Source organism: Rattus norvegicus, chromosome 9 (genome assembly GCF_021556685.1).
Source record: "Rattus norvegicus strain SHRSP/BbbUtx chromosome 9, alternate assembly SHRSP_T2T, whole genome shotgun sequence".
Taxonomy (NCBI): domain Eukaryota; kingdom Metazoa; phylum Chordata; class Mammalia; order Rodentia; family Muridae; genus Rattus; species Rattus norvegicus.
The window spans coordinates 119,096,256-119,118,346 of NC_141542.1; the positions used below are offsets into that span (position 1 = coordinate 119,096,256).

General features: G+C 43.4%; 2 protein-coding genes across 10 annotated transcripts in view; one reads left to right on the plus strand and one right to left on the minus strand.

The window, feature by feature from the left end:
- Pja2 (praja ring finger ubiquitin ligase 2) overlaps positions 1-800 on the minus strand; it is a 50,079-nt gene extending 49,279 nt beyond the window's left edge. For 4 of the 6 annotated variants that reach the window (XM_087564684.1, XM_087564682.1, XM_087564683.1 and 1 more), the window contains exon 1: positions 684-759. The gene's annotated coding sequence lies outside the window, so the exon portion shown is untranslated. Of the gene's footprint in view, positions 1-683 lie in introns of all 6 variants that reach the window. The other 2 variants (NM_001277278.1, NM_138896.2) reach the window with 1 other exon arrangement.
- LOC148003877 (uncharacterized) lies at positions 183-8,509 on the plus strand. Of its 4 annotated transcripts, XR_015629798.1 has the most exons (3): positions 1,214-1,522; positions 4,540-4,741; positions 7,342-8,509. XR_015629798.1 is itself a non-coding variant. In XM_087569040.1 (2 exons), exons 1-2 carry the CDS (start codon positions 568-570, stop codon positions 4,662-4,664), a joined length of 498 nt encoding a protein of 165 aa, XP_087425166.1. In that variant the 5' UTR covers positions 183-567; the 3' UTR covers positions 4,665-5,087. The 4 variants fall into 4 exon arrangements, 1 of the variants encoding a protein (XP_087425166.1); XM_087569040.1 differs by lacking the exons at positions 1,214-1,522; positions 7,342-8,509 and adding an exon at positions 183-940 and having other exon boundaries at positions 4,540-5,087; XR_015629797.1 differs by lacking the exon at positions 7,342-8,509 and having other exon boundaries at positions 1,214-1,448; positions 4,540-5,123.
- The last annotated feature ends 13,582 nt before the right edge of the window (positions 8,510-22,091 follow it).

A 22,091-nucleotide genomic window follows, 5' to 3' on the forward strand; every position in this document is an offset into this window, starting at 1 on the left:
AACTGATGAGGGCAACCTCCAGGTTCTTCATCCATCAGAAGCTGTTTACCTTTTCTTCAAGTTGGTCTGGGCAGCTTTCAACTCACCATTTTGAATGTGCGCAAAACATGATTAACCGGGAGGCATCTTGGGGTGGGGGTGGGGTGGGGGTGGAGTGGGGGCGGGGAGTGGGGGCCAGCCCTGAAGGTGCCTCTGACCGGCTTGCTCAGGCCTAACGCTGAATGAGAAGGAGCTAGGTTACTGGCCCTGCCTGACAGGGTGCCTGGGCCTCGGTGACAATCGGGAAGGACGCAAATACGGGGGGCAGGGGTGGAAGGCGTGCCGTACCCGGCAGGGGCCCCGCAGGCCTAGTGCGCCACGGTCCTCCCCGGCGGGCCTGAGGGTGGGCGGCACTGCCGGGCCGCGAGGGGCAAGCCACCGGGTCCTTGGCCGGGGTACCAAGGACGGCAGACGGCTGGCGGGAGCGAGCGGGCGGCGGGCGCGGCGGCTCGGGCTAGAGCGCGGCTCCGGGTGGGCTGGACGAGGCCCCGGAGGCCAGAGGCCTCTCAGTCGCCAACCCCACCCACCATGGCCGGCTGCGGCCCGACCGGTTCCTCGGTGGACCCCCGAAGCCGAGGCGCCGGGGCAGCGGCTCCCTCACCCAGATCCCCTCTGACATGGAGAGAGAAAAAAAATCCCCTCACCGAGATGTGCAGCGGCTCCAGAGCGAGAACAGCGCTCGATCCTCCACCCGCCACCACCGCCTTCTTCTCCGCCTCCGACTCCTCCCCCGCCGAACGCGCAGCGGCTGCAGCGGCGGCGGCGGCGGCGGAAGCAGAGGCGGTGGCGGCGGCGGCGCGTCCCGCCCCTTGCGCCGCGAAGGAGGCGGAGGAAGTGAGAGCCTCAGCCCCGCCCTCTCGGAGCGCAGCCAATAGACTTCACGGCCCTCTGCAGGGGAAAGGTACGTATCCAATCGCTGTCCGAGAAGTAGGTTTACGTCATGGTTGGACGTGGCAGAAAAAGGGAAAATAACTCGGGCTGTCTCTCTGCTTGGCTCCGCAGGCTCCCTCCCAGGCCCTTCGCGGATTGGCCGAGGAGCGGGGAGACGCGCTCGGCCCCGCCCTCTGTCCGGCCCTGCGTCCGCCCCTGCAGCACTGCGACGTTTGGGCGGGGGCGGGGCGCGGAGGCCCGAGCGGCTGTCAGACCTTTTGTGGTTTGGCTGGGAGAAAAGGGCGGGGTCTCCTGTAGGGAAGGGGGTGTGGAGAGCAGAGCGCAGGACTGGCGCAGTTACTTTCCCGCAGCCCCCCGCAAAATGGAGGTGCTAGGTTCGTTCCCAAGGCAGTGAGAAGCTACGCAATATCTGCAATTTAAATGCAAGAAAAGAAAACCCCCAAACCAGTTGCAGTTCCGATAGCAACGGGGAAAGAAACGTACCGGAGGAAGAGCTCGTTTGCTCTCGATTCTCCCTGGTGTGTAGTTCCCGCCCGCCACTGGTCAGACCTTCACCCTGCTCTCTGGTTCTGTTTGGATGGGGGAGCTATAGGTGAGATGGAGATTTTGCCCGACCAAAGTTTAGCAGCTGACAGCTAAGCTGTATCGAGTGTCAGGCTGAGAGGTAACAGCTCTCGTCGCTTGCAACCAAAATAAATACAACAGCTGGAGTCCCTGGACACCTTGCTTAATTTAACCCAGTCACAGTTTAGGTTCGTTATGTCAGTGATGCACATGTCCTCTTTTCTCATCCTGAAGCCGTCCTGCTTCTCTGATTACAGTCCTGTTCTCTTCTCTTACTCCCCGCCCCCACCCGCAGCTCCAGCACCTAGAGCCCAAAAGCTCAAGATATATTTATCACGTTGCCCCCCCTCCCTGAATTAAGAGCCTCACTTCTTGTGATGTCCTTTAACTGTAAAGTCCACCAGTGAACTGGAACTACCTTTTCTATCATTGATGTAAAGAAAGTATTCAAAATTTCCCATACAATACTAGCCTACGAAAATTTGCTCGACATTTGTGAAGCCAAGTTTAATTCCCAGAATACCCCTTAGCATACATTGTACAATAACAACAACAACAACAACAACAGCAACAACTCTGTCTTTTAGGTAAACACCTCTCTTGAAAGAGAAAGTATATTTTAATTACTTTCCTCTAATTTTTCTTTAGAGTCTTGAAGATTGGTCCAGTTGACCGCACTAACAGGTTGGCAGGCACAGGATTTTTCAAATTTCATTCATTTTCATACCCTGTCTGTGAATCATGTATTCTGTGGAATGAACTACACTCCAGAATGGAGGGCAAATCTGTGAGAGATTTTTCTGGTTGGTTTGATGTGGGTAAATCCACTTCTAGTCTGGATCTTTGAGCTGGCAAGACATACTTCTGATTGGATTTTGAGGTGGGAAGACACAAGCTTTTGATCCAGATATTGAGGTAGACAGAAAGTCACACCTTAAATCCAGTTCTTGAAGCAGGAAGACATGCGCCTTTAATCTTGGCCACACCTTCTACTGGAGATATATATATATATATACATATATATATATATAATTTATACATATATAATATATATATATGCATGGGGAAGAAGAAAGGATGTTGCTCTTTGCCTGCTTGCTTCTGCATTGGCAGCACATCATTCCTTCACTGGCATTAGAGCCTACTTCCTCAGGATTCCAACATATACTGAAGACCAGCTCAGACACTCATTCTCAGGGGACTAAGCAACTACTGGATTCTTGGGCTTTCTGTTCACAGACAGCCATGGTTGGATTAGTTGGACTGTAGCCTATCAGTCATTTCAATTAATACCCTTTATATTTATATATATGAAAGAAAGAAAGATTCATTCTATAAGTCTTGTGACTCAAGAGAACCCTGACTGATATGAACTAAATCTCTGAGTCAGGAACTCCTTCTTAAAAGGGTACATTATCAAACCTGAGGCGTATAATAAAGACACAGCACTCGAGTGACATTTTGCTGTGATGTCATGAAAGGATAGAAAAATAAACCTAAAATAGCAATCACTTTCTCACCATGTGAGTCATTGTGTCTAATCTTGCCAGCATGTACCCCAAGTACAGTCATCCAAGACATCACACGTGATTTAGGTTGCAGTCTGAGAAGTTCTGGGATGGAGCCTTAGAGCATGAACTCTAAACTCAGACTGATATATTCTTACACACTCGCTCCTGCGTTTATAACTGTTGCTTCTGGCCTAGATTTACTATTTACTATTTATTTACTATTTATTATTTATCATTTACTATTTTTAATATGTGAAAGTAAGAATACTCTGGAAAAGCAGTGTTCTTAACTGCTGAGCCATCTCTCCAACCCTGTAGCGTACACGTAAAGGCCATTCATCAAAACAACATCTGTATTGCCTCATGTGGCGAATTGACTAAGCTTGGCTTATGATGGTGTAGCCATGTTGAGGGAAGTGTGTTACTGGGGATGGGCTTTGAGGCTTAAACTCCACCCAGTGCAGATGAGACCCTCCTCCTGGCTGCCTTTGGATCAAGATGTTGACTTTGATCCAAGGTTTGCTTGGCTCCTCCAGTGCAACTCAGCCTGTATGATTCCATGCTCCCTACCATGATCATGAACTGAACCTCTGAACCTGTAAGCCAGCACCAATTAAATGTCTGCCTTTTTAAGAGTTGCCTTGGTCATGGTGTCACAGCAGTAAAACCCAAACTAAGACACATGAGAACAGTCTGAGGCCTGAATCAGAAATCCCTGTGACAATCAGCTGTATTTAAACAAACTTTCCCAGCAATCTTGGTGCACATATAATTTAATAACTGTGGGCATAAGCTGAGAGGGGACCTGTGTTCTAATCATAGTCTCAGAGGGAAGCCAGCAAACATGGGGGTATAAAGACCTCTGAAAATGTTCCTTTCTATATAAGGCGGCAGTTCTCAACCAATGGGTCATGACCCTGTCAGGGATTGAGCCACCCTTTCACAGGAGCCCCCTAAGACCATTGGAAGAGGCAGATATTATATTACAACTCATAAAAGTAGGAAAAATGCAGTTATGTAGTAGCAATGAAAATAAGTTTATGGTTGGGGGTCACCACAGCAGGAGGAACTGTATTAAAGGGTCACAGTGTTAGGAAAGTTGAGGACAGCTACCGTAAGTCCAGGGAATCCTAGCAGACAACCTTCCCAGAGTGCTGGAAAGTAACTACTAACAGACTACAACATTCCAAAGGGTTGTTTAACAAGACAATGGCCAGATTTACAGCTCAGCAAAGCTTAGGGACAGACTTGCCCTCTCCCACAAGCTGTTGTCTTCTGCTTGCTCCATGTCTGTTTCTTAACTGAGAGACCGGTCAGTGATTTGAGCAGGATTTCTATAGAGGCCCTTAGGTTCCATAGTGGTCAGGTTCTCTGGAGTCACAGAACTTGAGGATCGTCTTACAGTAAGGGAATTTGTTATGATCACTTACAGTCTGTAGTCCGACTCCCCAACAGTGGTCTAGCAGTTCCTCAGTCCCGCCAGGCAGGCAGGCAAAGAAGAGCCAATCTTCCTTCTTCCATTGTCCTTTTGTAGGTCTCCAGCAGAAGGCGCGGCCCAGATTAAAGTTGTGCACCACCACGCCTGGATCTGGAACTTGCTTTGTCCCAGATGATTTTGAACTCAGAGATCTCCTTGCCTTAGTTTCCTGGGATTCATAGCCACTCTGCCTAAGGATCTCCATGCCAAGATCCAGGTCAGAAACTTGTATCTCCCAGCCTCAAGATCTGGATCACTGGTGAGTCTTCCAAATCTGGATGGTGGGTCATTCCAGACACAGTCAGGTTGACAACCAGGAAGTCACTACAGGTTCCTTCTTTGTAGTGTTCTTCTATGAGGGTTTTTAAAATTCTCTTGGAATAATTTTGAACCCTAATCTGCGTCTCTTGATGAGAAGGACAATGTGGATGTCACCTTCTGCTTGGGCTTCTCTTGGACACCATGTTTTGGTCAATGCCAGTGTCGGGATGAATACCTCATGTGTCTTCACGGCCCTGACCAGTTAACCCTGCCTCCATTTTTCTCTGTATGTAATAACCCTGCCCACCTGTTCATTTGTGTTTAATAAACACATAATGTCTGGGATGCTGCGACTTCTACATCAGATAGCCCAGACCACTATCCCAGCTTTTCTGTGTCTATGTGTCTGTCCTTTCTTCATTCCTTTACTGCTGTGGGGAGGGTGGAAGTTCTCATGGTTGCCCAGTATGACCTTGATGTAATTTCACACACACACACACACACACACACACACACACACACACACACATTATATGTAACTTGATAGATGCTTACATTTGAGTCTGTTCTACAAACCTTTCCCAAACTGGCTAGAATAGTTCTGAATGCTATCGTGGGTGAACAAGGATTTCCCTTTAGAAACCTTGAGCATTGTGTCATTACATAGATGCTCTAAAACTTTATGATTTATTCTGAATGCAGGCCTTTTTTGAGTTCTGTGCTGGATGCTGAGTAAATCCTTAAAGTCTTAAATATTGAGGGAAGCTGTATTAGACGGCCCTCCTACCTCTTTGCACTTTGGTGCCCCCTTCATCCCCACCTTCTGTGAGTGTTTGTAAACTTCACCTTTAATCCCTTCTGTTGACTCGTTCTTTCTCAATTGCTATATTTTTCATTTCAACGCTTTCTTTTCACAACACTCTTGCTCTTTATGGACATAACACTGTTTTAAAATTCTCCAAAGATTCGACTCAGAGGTTTCCTTCTCACGTGGAGGGTTTCTTCTTTCTCTAGAATAAACTCGTTTATTCCAGCATCATTGATAGCATCTATCCACTTTAGAACTCCTCTTTCGTCATGTACATGATGATAAGTGGTTCATGTGGATCCAGAAATAATACATTTATTGGAAATTCGGTGACTGTGGTTCTTTAGGAATAGCTTACAATTTTACCCGGTGAAACCCTAAATATTTTATTGCCCAGAGTATGAACTGGGGCATTAAATGTATTTTAACAAGAATTTTAGTTTTTTACCTTTGTCTGTTGGAGAGGAAAGACATTTGTAAAATGCTTTTACATATTATATCACATGGCACTCTGCCGTCCAATATGCCAGCTCAGATGATTGTAGGGCACTTGAAAGGCTGCATGTCCTACTGTGAGGTCCGAGTTGAACCTCTTCCAGGACCTCCTGAATGAGACTCACGGAGGGAATGATCGATGCAATAGCAAGAGGAGTTTAATCCCGACATGTTGGGGTCGTCCCACTTCAAGGAGAGATGACCCCGAGGAGACTCTGACAGGGAGTTATAGACCTTGCAAACAATTGGGTCAGAATTCAAATGATGGTAACTGGGCAGGGTATTGTGCACATTTGGTGGAGCCAAACAACTTCCAGATCGGCCTCAGTGCACCGTTCAAGACTTTCCCAAAGCGGGGTCATTTGGAAGCCACAGGTAGCTTTGTGTGACAGTTTGGCTTGTAGCTGTTCCAGGAACTAAACCAGCTTTTTTCTTCCTGGAAGGGAGGTTTGTGGTGGGAATTTTCCCACTGGCCCCAGATCGGCCCTAACTCTGGCTCCTTCACTACTAAGAGGCTGGAAATGCAAGGTACAAACCACGTTTTTAAAGATCTAATATCGCCAAACATATATCCCATTAACAATTTCTATACTAAGTATTAACAGTGTATACATTAGGTTTTAAATTTAATTCCACCTTCCTTTCTACTATTTAAGTTGAGCTACTGGGAAACTCAGAATGGTTTATGTGATTCGTCCCATTCTGACGGACCTGTTTTCAGGTCCAGGTCTTCCTACTGACTGACATAGTACCAAAACCAAGCATTCTAAAATCCTCTCTGGTTCCCGCATCGGCCTAAGTCTCCTTGTTTGCCACTTCCACTCGGACTCCTTCCAAGTAGTCTTGAGTTTGACGCTTTCTTGTCTGAATCCATCAGTAATACTCAAAACTAATTTCTTAAAAAACAAAACAAAAAAAAAAAAAAACATGGTATTGACATCTCTGGGTTGGTGGCCTCCTTCCCATTGTCTCTGTGACTTAACGATTTGTGCTTATAAAATTCTCTAGTACCTGGGGAGGATAAGAGATGACATGCCATTTTGAACAAAGACATTGGCAAAGAGATGAGTGAAGCCTAGCATACCTACTCTGGGTTCTATGCCCATGTGCAACTTGAGCACTACCTAGAAGAGAGCACTGTATTCAGCAGAGGTTCTTTCACTCATGATGAAGCTCATACTTTTAAGAGGAAGATGTCAAATTGAAAGGGATTACCTATGTTACCTTACACTGAGACTGTAACAGTTTCGTTTTTTTTTTTTTTCATTTTTGTTTTTTGTTTTGTTTTTTTTTAGAAAATGGCTGGCTAAAGAACCATAGACTGGAGAGGTGGACTTGAGAAACTGGCAGGAGGAAAAGAAGGCTGGCTGTGTAGCTTGATAGCTTGAGGCTTGCAGCACAGCCAAACTGGCAAGGACATTGCAGACACTCCACCCAGCATGGGATGGGACAACGCAGCCTGCTCTGTCCCAGGGACTTGGCTGCTCAAAATTGGCTGCTGCTTCTGCCAAAACAAATCCTTTTCTGACCATGCCACTTTATTTCGCCTGCTCCTGAGCCAAAGTCCCTAGAAGGGGTATCTGATTACCAGAGCCTAAGCCATGTGCCAGCAGAGAGAGGGATGGTAGGTAGTTGATACTTTCTGATACTATAACAGGAAGGTCTGCTTTTGCATAAGAATTATAGGGTAGGGAATTCTTCAAATAGAAAAGAAGTCCAGATTCCAAAAGAAATGACAAAAATCCATTGCAGGGATCCTAGCCAATGTCAGAACAGCACTCAGCATTAACTTTCCAAAATGTGGATGTTTAGAACACTTACTGTATACATTTTAATTATAGTAATTGCAAAACACGGAGACAAATAAGCTACAGAGTCCATAGCACATTATGAACTGAGTGGCGAAGAGATTAAAATATAAGAATTTAGATGAGCTGACTGTCTTAGTCAGAGTTTCCATTGTAGCACTGAAACAACACGACCAAAAGCAAACTGGGGAGGAAAGGGTTTATTTGGCTTACACTTCCGCATCATAGTCCATCACTGGGAGAAGTCAGAACAGGAACTCAAACAGGGCAGCAACCTGGAGGTAGGAGCTGATGCAGAAGCCATGGAGGGATGCTACTTACTGGCTTGCTCCTCATGGCTTGCTCAGCCTGCTTTACTGCAGAACCCAGGACCACCAGCCCAGGAATGGCACCACCCACAATGGGCTGGGCCCTCCCTCATCAATCATGAACTAAGAAAATATTCTACAGGTTGATCTTATGGAGGCATTTTCTTAGTGGACGTTCCCTCCTTTCAGATAAGTCTATCATGTGTCAAGTTGACATAAAACTAGCTATGACACTGATATCCATTTATTTTTTTATTTAATGAAAAGCCCTCCCCTGATATTATTTAACATTTAACAATATTTTTAGATTTCATTGAAATAAAGTTTCATTCTAACTGTAAATTGTTAAAAGAGAAATTTAGCAATTTTCTCCTTGTAAGATTTCTTTTTTCAACGTCTCTCCATGAGTTGTAGATCCGATGGCTAGAAATTCCAAGATCTATATACACACCTGTGTCATCTACTTATCCTGGTGACATAAGTGAATATTACTGAAATGTTACCAATGAGCCGAATCCCTCAGCCATTCCTCATGTAAGTTATATAGGAAACTAGATGGACAACAACATTTTCTTCTACTAAACATTTTCGATGCCTTTTGTGACTAAACATGTAGTCTTTTTTTCCTTACACTGGCTGGCTCTCTAATACCAGCTGAGTACTGCACAATTCAATTCTGGCATTTTCTACCTTGTATTACTGTCGGACCTCATGACCAGAGAGCTCTCCAGTCTCACAAGACTGCCTCCCAGACTGAGATGCCAATCACATCTGGTGAATTGCCAAGTTACTTCACCTTGTGCTTGCTCAATTACATGTCAGGATTTCAGAGAACGCAGGGAAGCCTATTCCCCACTACATTCTAAGGAGTATGAAAAAGGAAACAGATAAAAGCTACAAGAACAAGTATTTCAGTGGAAACTTGTGAGCTTCTGACTCACTGGGAGTTTGTGAAGGATTTAAGAGGTACCGGCATGATCAGTCTTAATAGTCAGGCCTCTCTCTTCTTGGAGAAGGGCATGGGGTGGAAAACTCCAAACTTCCGATCATAATTGGTCTTTCTGGACCAGCCCCTATCCTAAAACTATCGAGGACTCATTGAGAGCATCTCATTAGAACAAGAGAAATCCCTACCATTGAAGAAGTTCCAAGAGGTTGAAGAGCTTTTTGAGTCGGGAACTAGTGTCGAAGACCAAATAGCAGAATAAAAAACAAAACAAAACAAAACCCTCTGAGAACCTCACTGGGCGAGGATAAGACCACTACTGCAATTCTGAGCCAAATTTGGAGCAAGCTGCAATAAATACTGGCAGGATAATGGACTCTGGGTAAATCTATTCCTGGGTTACCAGTGAATGGCCACAAGTCACATTTGGCAGAAGCTATAAAGGCAAATTGACAAGATCCAATCCTGGGCAGGCACACATCATGATGCATTTCCTTCCTGCATACCTCCTGTCTACATGTGACCAAGCACGTTCGGTGCAGATGGGTCAGACAAACTTGCTAAGAGGAGTAAAACAGCAACAGCAACAGCAACAGCAACAACAACAGCAACAACAGCAACAACAGCCTCTAGCGTTTCAGGCAGTACCTGTCCTTGGGGCAGGGGGCTTACAGGTCAGAGGACTTTTGTTTCATGGGTCTCGTAGGCACAGCAATTAAAACGTAAAACATAACATTGGCTCCCACACTACCACCAATATAACTTAGAGAATAACGAGGGCGGGCGTTAAGATCCTGTGTGGTTAAAAACAGAGTAAAAATTAAATTTTATTTTGCATTTTTATCTTGCTTTTTGCCCTGCCAACGCTACCGTTTAAATGTAGTCCTTGGGCTAATAGTAGTGACCTTATTTCTTCAAGAAACTGAAACTCCTGTCCATAGTTGAAGAAGAAAAGGTTGAGTATAAAGATATATGTAAATCTGTAATATAATACATAAGCCATATAATTCACATTGATTATGTATGACAGAAATAACTCTAATCTTAGACAACCAAGAGTTGATTATCTGCTGACACTTTGACTAACGGGCTCATACTCCTAGTGGAAAAAAATATAATTTTTTACTTCATTCATCTATATATTTCATGAGAATAAGAAACATTCTACTTTCTTGACTTTGTATTTATCAGCATTCACACTCACCCATGCATACACACGCACAGGTGTATGCACACAGACACTCACAGACGTACACACATATATGCACACACACACATACACACATACACACACATACACACACACACATACACACACACACACACACACACACACATACACACACACACACACACACACACACACACGCATGGGCCAGGCGCGCAATTTGAAAATCTGAAACCTTTGAGCAGCACTAATTCTACCTACAAACAAAACAAACAAATCCTGGCTTTAGTTTTTCAGCTACTCACGTTGGTTTGAGGGACTGGTATTGCTGAGGATAATGAATGACGCTTAAAGAAAAACATGATGCTGCCTGTTTTCGATAAAATATTTTAAACTGACTTCCCCAGGGCTTGGAGAAGCCAGCGTTGTCTGTAGTCTATATTGTCAAAAGTTTGGAAATGCCATCTTAGACGTGGAAATAGGTAGCTGCAACTGCTTTTGCGGAATGCCCTTTCACTTTGTCTTGGGGAGATGCAAGTACAGACGAGGACACTCAGAGGAGAGATGTTTTGGACCGTGGGGCAGACATTGTGCAGCTTTACCGGGCCATGCATCTCTCGTCCCTGTAGCCCAGATGGTGAAATGACTCATCTCTTCCATTGGCCAGCAGAACAAGTGGGAGAGACCAGAGCCTGACATCAAGCAGGTAAAAAGGGTGATGTTTCAGAACAAGGGGAAAACAGTTCTGGGCCGTGATGGTGGCATACTGCCGGTACTTGTTAATTCTTTGCTTTCCTCTTCAGATGCAAAGCTTGGCTCTCACGGGGCCTCAGGGACTCCTGAGCAGTCGTTCTGACCAGGAGTTCTTTGTATCTTTTGTGGTGTGTACTTCAGTTGCAAATAATTTTGACCTTCAAATGACTTACGTTCTCCTTGTGAAGCCTAAGGATCACCCTTTGAGTGTATCTCTTTTTCTGTTACTTTCCTTGAAAAATCACCCAGCAATTTTATGTGGATTGTATTTTAGTTGAGAACTCTGCTCGGTTGAATAGATAATTCCTTCACTGAACAGCTGGGGAAATGCCTGCTGGGTAGGAAGAACAAAGAGAGAAAATAGTGTGATTTGGCAGATACAAATAAAAGGAGTGGAGAGGACTCTTTTGTGTATGCCCGTTCTGTAGTTTTCACTATGGGAGGTTATACAGAGACTAGTGAAGTCACAGGAAGATCTTTCTTTCCCCCACCCAGCTGTGTGGACTGAACCCTGGTCCTTCACACACTAGCAAAACCCATCACTGAGCCCCTGTCACCTCCTAGCCCCAGTCACAAAACAACCTTGAATTTCACTCTGTTTCCCAGAGACCTAAAAACTAGTTTCTCATAAAACAAACCAGTCTGACACTAACTAGGACTTGAATTTGTCATACAAACGAGAGTAGAAATAACGAGGTAAGATGTGTGGCATAAACATTCCTCTAAGATTAGCTTCAGTTCCATCTGCCCAGGAAGCCATTACTCTGAGCTCTCAGGATAATCCTAGCGTTGTTATCACTCACTCTGAAACATTTGCTAGTACCCAGGGCTCGGACTTTGCCTTAGACCCTTTCACCTGGTCCTTCCGGTGCTTCTACAGGCTGGAATGCACTCTTCTTTCCATGCTCTACAAGGCTAGTTAGGGTTCCACAGCAGCAAAGCTAAATTTGTCCGAAAAGTATCCAATGCGTTAGGATTCTGCTACAGTTTAGTTCATATTACTTCTGTTACCCAAAATATCTTTGTCTGTGACAGTGGAGATCCCTAAGGTTTGTCTGCTTAAGATACATTCCCTCTTTTCACAATAATACTTCTGTTTTCTATTGATGAAGAACCCCTTCCTGTTGACAACAATCCAATCCTGCGTGGCTTCTTCAGTTAAGTTGTTCCTCCTGTCCCTGGCTAAGAAAGGTATACAATACTCAGCATAAATGAGTGAGAGCCTCTCTTTCTCTTCGGAGTTTTAATATTGAGAAGCATAAGGAAAAGACATTTTTGGAGCTGATTCATCAAGATAGTCAAGTTTGTTAAAAAGAGAATTGCCAATAATGTCCTACTTTCTAGATATTTTCCATTTCATTTTTTTACATAGAACATCTTTTTCTATAATTCATAAGCTTAAATTTCCCCCAGCTATTCACTTCCCAACACACTTAATTTAGACAATGTCAATTAGTATAAGCAAAGAGAGCTGAAGGCCCTCTGTAAATTAAAAAGGAACTTTTTCTATCGGTTCCTGAGAGTCGGATCCACTCGTTCTGATTGCCACGTGGCCCTCAAGCAGACCTCCCCCGGCTGTCTCCTTTCTAGCCACCCTCTCCTCAAGGTCCCCTAGGGCGAAGTTACCACACCAGGCACACACACAGACACATCTCGTTCTGTGTGCCCTTGCCCGTTCTTACTCCGAGAAGGCAACAGAACCAGATCCACATGCTCCAACCACCTCTCAGCCATTTCTTTCACACTGTCCTCTTTAGCCCGGTAGAATCAAAGTTCCAGAAACTTGTAATTTAGCAATCAGATTTCCATGTTAAATTCTCAATCCACAATTCATCCACGCAATACATTCACTGCCATTTGATAGACATAAGCCGCCCACCTGGACAAGATGAAATCGATCTAGTTCACCTAAATCTGAACCATCCTCCTTCTCCTCTGATCTCCCTCCTTCCTCCTCTCTCTGGCCTTACAAAAACTTTGTCCCCACCCCACTCTCTACTGCCCAATCATGTATCGCCTTGACATCAACCTACAGACCCCATGTTAGGCAAAATAACTGTTCTCCCAAACATACACACCCTTTCATCCCATATCTGTAAATATGTTATGCTGTGTGTCCAAAGAGAACTAAAGTCACAGAAGAAAACAGTTGTTTGCCTTCAAGATCCTAACCTGGATTACTACCCAGGTGGGCTCAGTGTAGTCACATGACACTCAAACGAGAAAGAGAACAGTTAGTCAAAAATCAGTGTTATGATACCAGGTTTAAAACCACGGCCATGCACAGCTGGCTTTGATGATAGGAAGGTGGGCCCTGAGCCAGGGAACATGACTGCTGGGGGATGGGGCTCCAAGAAACAGTCACCTCTACAGTTTCCAGGATGGAATGTAGCTCCATGGACACCTTGATATGAACACAGCGTACAGATGTTGGATTTCTGACCTGCAGAGCTGTGAGTCAGGGCCGGGAATAGAGCCCAGTGGTGGAGCCTCTTTGCCTGAGACTCTGAATTCTATCCTGCAAATCACAAACAAGCTCTGGAGGATAGTTAAATGTTACAGCAATGTTGATACATTGTTCAAGCCACTAAGCTTGCGATAATTCGTAAAAGCAGCAACAGGTTACTAATACAGTTTCATAAAACATGACGGCATAAGTCCTATGCATCCTTCAAAACGCATTCTACCTCTCCTCAGAGGCTTTCATCTTTAATTGTGTGTGTGTGTGTGTGTGTGTGTGTGTGTGTGTGTGTGTGTGTGTGTGTGTCCAAAGGTGGGCACTGCATGCTCCTGGATCTAGAGTTACAGGCGTTAATCAGCCACCCAGCGTGTATGCTAGGAGTCGAACTCCAGTGCTCTGGACAAGCAGCAAGTGCTCTAAAGTGGCCCCATCTTTATAAATATTGGAAATGCTCATGGGCTTCAAGAAAGATTTAATGTGACCATGTTTCCTACTACTTTTTAAAACTTTGTGATATGTATATGAGGGGAAAAGTTTAAATATATTTTCATTAAATTTGTGATATTTTTCAGTATTTTTAAACTAAATAAGATTAGTTGATACTAACTACCTTAAATATAGTTTTCTTGATGTTAATGTCTTTCCAGATCATAACCTGAATTATTCTAATTCAGCTATTTACATGTAAATGAAATATACTTTCCCCACATTCCAGACATACATCTGTATGTATCTATATATATATATATATATATATATTTCCATACGAATCATTCATCAACTTATTTTTATTCTCTAAGCGTTACAGTTTTTAAGCTTTATCTGTATAGAATTTACAAACCTAATGCATTTCTCCTAATTTTAAGATCTAGAAATGGATACAATAAAAAGCGGTAACAAAGGCCTTCAAAACAGAATAGCTTAAAAACCAATTACGAGTGTCCTTTCTTAGATAGTAGCCCAGAGGTAGATAATGCCGGGCTTGTCTTCCCACATCCCATGTGGTTTTTATCTGAGGAACAAAAATGTCTCTTCTATGTCTTCTGTTTATTCTCCAGCACAACAAGGAGAGGGTCAGAGTCACGCCATCTCATCCTTCACTGGTGTTACCGACACAGAACATAATCCCTTCAGTTCACGTCTCACTGCCAAACCTAATCACAAAATCAAGTACAGCTGCAAGGAGGCTAGAGCACACGTTCTCTGGCAGGGAGGCAAACTAGCCAGTGAGGACCGGGTGGGGGGGATGGGGTGGGGGGGTAGGGGGGGATGCTGTCACTAGAGAAATCCATAGCACTCAGGTCTTACGAAAACAGGCATCATGGTTAGAAATTCAACCCGGACAGAAAAAAAAATCTGAATATTACACTATTACACGCCAATGGAACTGCTTAAAATTTACAAAGCCTTCCACTTAGCATTATCAGAACACTTTTGAAGTGCACAAGCATTTACTCAGTCATACAACAACTTTAACAAGGTACAAGAACTGAAATCATGCAAAATACATTCTCTGATCTTATGAGAGCTAAGCTAAAGACCAGTAAAGGGAAAAATATCAGGAAAATGTTCAAGCATCTGAAATTTATAATACGCTTCTAAATAATCCACCAGTCAAGGAATAATGCTCAAGGCCAATAAAACAGTGATCTAACTATAAACATATACGATTTCAAGATCTATGAGAAGCAGCTAAAGCAGTACTGAGTGACAATTTATACTTATAAATACTTACATGAGAAAGGAAGGATCAAGGGAGGCCAAACAGACAGTTCAGCATTTTCAAGCATGTTTGCTCTTTCAGTGGACAGAGTTCAGGTCCCAGTACCCTCATCAGGAACTCACTACCACCTCTAAATCCAGTTCCAGGGACTTCAGTATCTTCCTGTGGGCTATGTCGGTACCCTCACCCACACACATTCACACACACATTCACACACACACATTTACACACAAATGCACACACACATTCACACACACATTCACACAATACATTCACACACACATTCACACACACACTCAAACACACATTCACACACACATTCACACACATACATTCACACACACATTCACACACACATTCACACATAAACACATTCACACACACATTCACACATATTCACATACACACACGCAGACATAAGCATATATGAATAAATAATGTAATAAACTATTTTGAAAAAGAAATGTTAAGTTTAAAACAAACAAAATCTCAAGCTTTTGTTAAAATAAAAATAATAATAACAATTGAAAAATTAAAACCTGAGGGCGCAAACCAAGAAATGATAAGTTTAGGATTTACAGAATAGATAAATTGTAAGCATAAAAGCAATAAATAAAATCCACTTTCAAAACCTGTTCTGCAAAGGCCACCAAGAATGATGAGTTTCAGCCAAGACTAGAGACTATGCAGAGGAGACCCTAACTCCAGTATCAGAAATCTAAGAGGGGACATAGCATAGATTGATCTCAAATAATTAAGACCATTATAAAAGAATTCTAAATTTGCAAATTAAATAACTTAGGTAAACTGTAAAAACTCCTGAAAGCCACAAGATAAGATAAAACAGAAGGACATTTTGGTCAACTATGAACCAGGTGTATGACGATGGTCTTAGTAACTTGTATTTGGGGCTGAACAGCTCCTACAGCCTAGGAATAATGTGTCTCTAGTAAAGTATTTGCCCAGGGCAAACGCTTACAGTTACCTTGGTGAAAACAAGCCAGCTGTTCTGCCGAGTGTGTGAGGAACCAGCTCGTGCAATAACAGACAGCACCTGACAGCTGATGACCAGTGACTGGGTTACTGGTGTGTCTCCTTACTATGTTTCCAATCTCTACCTGAGAGTCTATGCCTCTTCTTATAAAATGTCCACGGTAAAACAGCAGGATGTAGATCATCCAGGGCAGCCTCGTATTTTTGTTCTTATCATGCTTCTCTCTTTTTCAGTTGATTAGAAATGGCTAATTCTACAACCTGGGGAGAGCATATGCAAGATACACATAGCCCACTTGTAGTGCCAGGAAGTAAGCCAGTACTAGGTCCACACTCACAGCCTTTGATGGGGGTGTCAACGAACACAGGAGCCAGCTTAAAGGAGCTCCTGATGCCGGGTGCTGCAAGGGTTTGAGCAAATCTAAGTATGTTCGGTTTATTGCCGGAAGTATAAGAAGATCCATGATTCTATACAGATATAAAGAAATGATCGAATATGATGACTGGGGGAGGGGGAGAGATGTATCTGTGTAGAAGAATTTCTAATGGTTTATGTAATTACTTCTTCTCCAAGGACACAGAGCATAGTTCCCATCTCATAAACGCGGGTTTGCACAGTCCTGTCCTTTGCAACAGTAAGGTATGGAAAACGGCAAGAATCGTGATTTCGTAGTGTGGCAATGTGTTCAAGGACAGGGTCAGTGTTCCGGAGTCATTTGTTGGCAGAATGCTCACTTGAGGTGACATAGTGACCTAGTCTATACGACTGTCCTGCCTCACACCCATAAGCTCACTCTTACAGCGGGAAGAGCATCTGCGGTTGCCAACAGCGGAGCACAGCTTTTGAGGACCATGCAGGTCCCCAAGAGCAGGTGAGTCTGAGAAAGTGCAGTCCAAGGACCCAGGGGGACACACAGCTGAAATGGTTTGTTGTTTCCTGGTTTAGCTTCGTAAGACAGAAAGTAAGTCAAGTAAAAAAAAAATAGTGAAATCTGGATGAACTATAGACTTTATTCAAAGTATCACACTGATTTATAGTAATAACACACACACCACGTAGGAACAAAAGACGCTTTGGGCATCGAGCTTTCTGTTAAGTCTAAAATGATTCTAAAATGTAAAATGTAGTTGAACAAAATAAAAAAAATTGAGGATTAAAAAATAGCTATAAACATGAAGAGAAACAGAAACAAAAAACAGGTATTAAAATCGATTTTAAGTTTACGGAAGAACATTTGATTTCATGTTTAGGGAAACGCAAAGACAAAAGTTTATGTCTGTATTTCCAAATTGTCTTTCCAGTTTTGGAGACAGGAATCCCTTCTGTTGAAACCTGCTCTTCCGCTGTGTTTTAGGAGAAAATTTGATCACAAACCAAGGGCCTTTTGTAAGTGCTCAGTTCTTATTAGCTAGCTTCTTGTTGTTAGCCTGTAGCAAAACCTGCACCTCAGAAAATTTCTCTCATGGAGGATGACCTGGAGCTGAAAGTTGGCCCACTCACTTGACTGGGAAACTGGAAAGAAGGTAATAGTCACTGCAGAGAGGGTAGTGGAAGAAGCTGTGCTAGCAGGAGAGAGTGATGCATGCCCTCCCTCTCCCCACCACACACAGAGGCACACATGCACGCATGCACAAACACATGTGCTGCACACACATTCAGACTTACAATACGTTTCTCTCAGTCTCCCCTCACATAACCCCTCCCCTACATCCCCCCCTTTTTCCTCTGATAAGGGGGAGCCCCCCCCCACATGCCAACCCATCCTAGCACATCAAGTCACCAAAGAACTAGGCACATCCTCTCCTCCTGAGGCCAGACGAGGCAGGCTAGTTATGGGGGGAGAATCCTCAGGCTGCAATAGAGTCAGGGTAAGCCTCCACTCCAGTTGGGAGGACCCGCATGAAGATCAAGCTGCACATCTACTACATATGTGCAGGAGGCCTAGGTCCAGCCCATGTATGCTCTTTCGTTCATACTTCAGTCTCTGGGAGCTGCCAGTGGTCCAGGTTAGTTGATTCTGTTAGTCTTATAGAGTCCCTATCCCCTCCAGGTTCCTCAAGCCTTCCCCAAATCCTTCCATAAGACTTACTGAGCTCAGTTGAATGTTTGCCTGTTTTTATCTTTATTTTTTTGTATCAGAAGCTGGGTGGAGCTTCTCAGAGGACAGTTATGCTAGGCTCCTGTCTGTAAGCATAGCAGAGTATCATTAATAGCATCAGGGATTGGTGCTTGCCCATGGGATGGATCTGCTAGAAGTCTCAGCTAGAGTCACCCTCAAGGACTCCCTGGGGCCTCCCCCATCCAAGATCTCTGGCACATCCTAGAGATGCCCCCCCTTCCAATTTCCATTCGATCTCCTGGCCTTCTCTACCTGGCTCTCCCTACACCTGACCCTAGCCCCACCCCCATTCCTGTTCCTGTCCCCCTCCCATCCCCCACCCAGTTCCATCCCTCCCTCTGACTCAGATACTATTTTATGTCCTCCTTCTGAGTGAGGTTCAACCATCCTCCCCTGGGCTGTCCTTGTTATTTGGATTTGGGGGTCTGTGGATTGTAGTGTGGGTATCCTGTACTTTATGGCTAATATTCACTTGTCAGTGATCACATACTCATGTTCTTTGGGGACTGAGTTACCTCATTCAAGATGACATTTTCTGGTTCCATCCACTTGCATGCAAATTTCATGATGTCCTCGTGTTTAAAAGCTGAGTAGCGGGGTTGGGGATTTAGCTCAGCGGTAGACAAGGCCCTGGGTTCGGTCCCCAGCTCCGAAAAAAAGAAAAAAAAAGCTGAGTAGCACTCCACTGTGTAAGTGAACCACACTCTCTTTATCCATTCTTTGGTTGAAGGATATCTGGTTTGTTTCCAGTTTATGGTTTATTGTGAATAAAGATGCTATGAACATAGTGGAACGCGTGTCTTGTGGTATGATGGAGCATCTTTTGTGTATATGCCTAATAGTGGTATAGTAGAGTCCTGAGGTAGAGTTAGTCATTTAGATTTTTTCCAATTTTGTGGAGTAAAGGCTTTTGAAGTATGACCGAATGATTCTTTGGATTCCTCAGTGTCTATTGTTATATCCCCCTTTCATTTCTGATTTTGTTGATTTAGATACTGTCTTTCTGCCTTTTAGTTTGTAAGGGTTTGCCTATCTTCTTGATTTTCTCAAGACACAGCTCTTGGTTTGTTGATTCTTTGAATTCTCTTTGTTTCTAATTTAGTGATTTCAGACCCCTCTTGGGGGTGTTTGCTTTTTTTTTCTTCTAGAGTTTTCAGATATTCAGTTAAGTTGCTAGTATGAGATCGCCTCCATTTCTTTACGAAGGCGCTTAATGCTATGGACTTCCTCTTAGCCCTGCTTTCCTTGTGTCCCATAAGTTTGAGTATGTGGTACCTTCCTTCATCTTCATTGAATTCTAAAATGTCTGTAGTTTATTTCTTCTCTGACCCAGTGATCATTGAGTAGAGTTGTTCAGTTTCCATGAGTCGTGGGCTTTCTGATGTCTTTACTGTTGTTGAAGTCCAGCTTTAATCCATGGGTATCTGATAAGCTGCAGGGGGTTATTTCAATCTTCTTGTATCTGTTGAGACTTGTATTTGTGACCAGGTACACGGCCAGTTTTGGAGAAGATTCTGTGAGGTGCTGAGAAGATGTATTCTTTTGTGTTTGAGTGAAATGTTCTGTAGATATCTGTTAAGTCTATTTGATTCATAATGTCTGTCAGTTTCATAATTTCTTTGTTTAGTTTCTGTTTTGATGACCTGTCCACTGATGAGAGCAGGGTGTCAAAGTCTTCCACTATTAATGTGCGGGGTTTGACGTGTGCCTTAAGCTTTAGTAATTTTTTTTCCAAATGTGGGTTCCCTTGCATTTGGGGCATAGGTGTTCAGAATTGCGATGTCATCTTGGTGGATTTTTTCTCCCCGTCTCTTTTGGTTTTCCCATTATTTTTGGTTGAAAATCTATTTTATTAGATATTAGAATGGCTACACCAGTTTGTTTCTTGGGTCCATTTGCTTGGAAAACCTTTTGTCAGCCTTTATTCTGAGGTAATGTCTATCTTTGTTGCTGCGGTGTCTTTCTTGTACGCAACGGAATGATGGATCCTGTTTACCCATTCACTCTGTTAGCCTTTGTCTTTGTACTGGGGAATTGAGTACTTTGATGTTGAGAGATATTAATGACCAAAGATTATTAATTCCTGTTATTTTAATGTTGGTGGTGGTGGTGGTGGTGGTGGTGGTGGTGGTGGTGGTGGTGGTGGTGTGTGTGTGTGTGTGTGTGTGATTCTTCTCTTTTGGTTTATTGGTGTGGAATTATCTATCTCTTGTGTCTTTGTGGGTATAGTTATTCTTCTTTTGTTGAAGTTTTTCTTGTAGTATCCTGTAGGGCTGGATTAGTGGGAAATTATTGTTTAAATTTGATTCTATCATGGAATTTCTTGTTTTCTCCATCTAGGGTGATTGAAAGCTGTGTTGGCAATAGTAGTCTAGGCTGGCGTCTGTGGTCTGTTAGGGTCTGGAAAACACCTAGCCATTTTTAGAGTCTCTGTTGAAAAGGCAGATGTAATTCTTGTAGGTGTGCCTTTGTATGTTACTCGGCCTTTTCCCATTGTAGCTATTAATGTTATTTCTTTGTTCTGTACATTAGTGTTCTGATTATTATGTGGCAGTAGGATTTTTCTTTTCTGGGCCAATCATTTGGTGTTCTGTAAGCTCCCTGTATGTTTTTAGGTATCTCTTTCCTCAGGTTAGGGAAATTTTCTTCTTTGATTTTGTTAAAGATCTTTCCTGGGTCTTTAAGCTGGTAATCTTCTCTTTATTCTATTCTTATTACTCTTTGGTTTGGTCTTTTCACAGTGTCCCAAATTTCTTGGATGTTTTATGTTAGAAACATTTTTGGTTAATGTTTTCTTTTACTGATGTATCAATTTCTTCCATGGTATCTTCTACACCTGAAATCTTTCTTCTGTCTCTTATATCCTGTTGGTGATTCTTGTGTCTATAATTCCTGTTCTCTTCTCTAGATTTTCCATCTCTGGGATTCCCTCAGTTTGTGTTTTCTTTATTATTGTTTCTCTTTCCATTTTCAGATCTTGAACGGTCTTGATCATTTCCTTTACAGGTTTGATTGTATTCTCTTGTATTTCTTTACATTTATTTGTTTCCTCCTAAAAAGGGATCTACCTTTGTTTGGTTGTATTTTCCTGCATTTATTTAAGGGATTTATTCATTTCCTCTTTAAAAGCTTGTATCATCTTCATAAGATTAGAGCTAAGGTCATTTTCTTGTGCTTCTGAGGTGGTAGGGCATCCAGGGCTTGCTGTAGCAGAATAGCTGGATCCTTGTGGCATCACATCATCCTGGCTTCTGTTGGCTGTGGTCTTATGCTGGCCTTTAGTTCTCTGGTTGTTCCTGGTGTTGTCAGGTCAGGTGTTCCCTGATGACAGCAGTCCTTTGAGACTGTTTGTAGGTAAAGCTAGTAGTCCCCGACAGGCCGCTGGGGTTGCAGATGGAGCTGGTCATACTGAGTGGCAATGGCTTCCAGGGATGCAGGCAGATCTGGAAGTCTCCGATGGCAGCAGGTCTCTGGGATTGCAGGTAGAGCTGTGGCTTGGAGAATGGAATGCTGAATGGATGGGGTGGAAGTCGTACTTGATGGTGATTTGTTTCTTCTTGAGGACAATCTTCCCATCTCCTATCTGGTAATTGTGATCCCTTTACTGTTGGAATTTAATAAAGCAATTTCCTTTGTTTTTAACTTCCTGAGGCCCACCTGTATATGTAGTTCTCAAAATATTCACTATCTAGCTTCTGGGTAACACAGCATTTTCAATTTGTTGCCTCGTGGAGAAACCTTGTAAGAAGCTGACAGGTGATAGCT

Excerpts from the sequence above, each read along its gene's own strand:
- LOC148003877 (XM_087569040.1), top strand. The coding sequence starts at position 568 with ATGGCCGGCTGCGGCCCGACCGGTTCCTCGGTGGACCCCCGAAGCCGA. Across the intron at positions 941-4,539 it reads CGGCCCTCTGCAGGGGAAAG|GTCTCCAGCAGAAGGCGCGG; the intron begins GTACGTATCCAA and ends GTCCTTTTGTAG.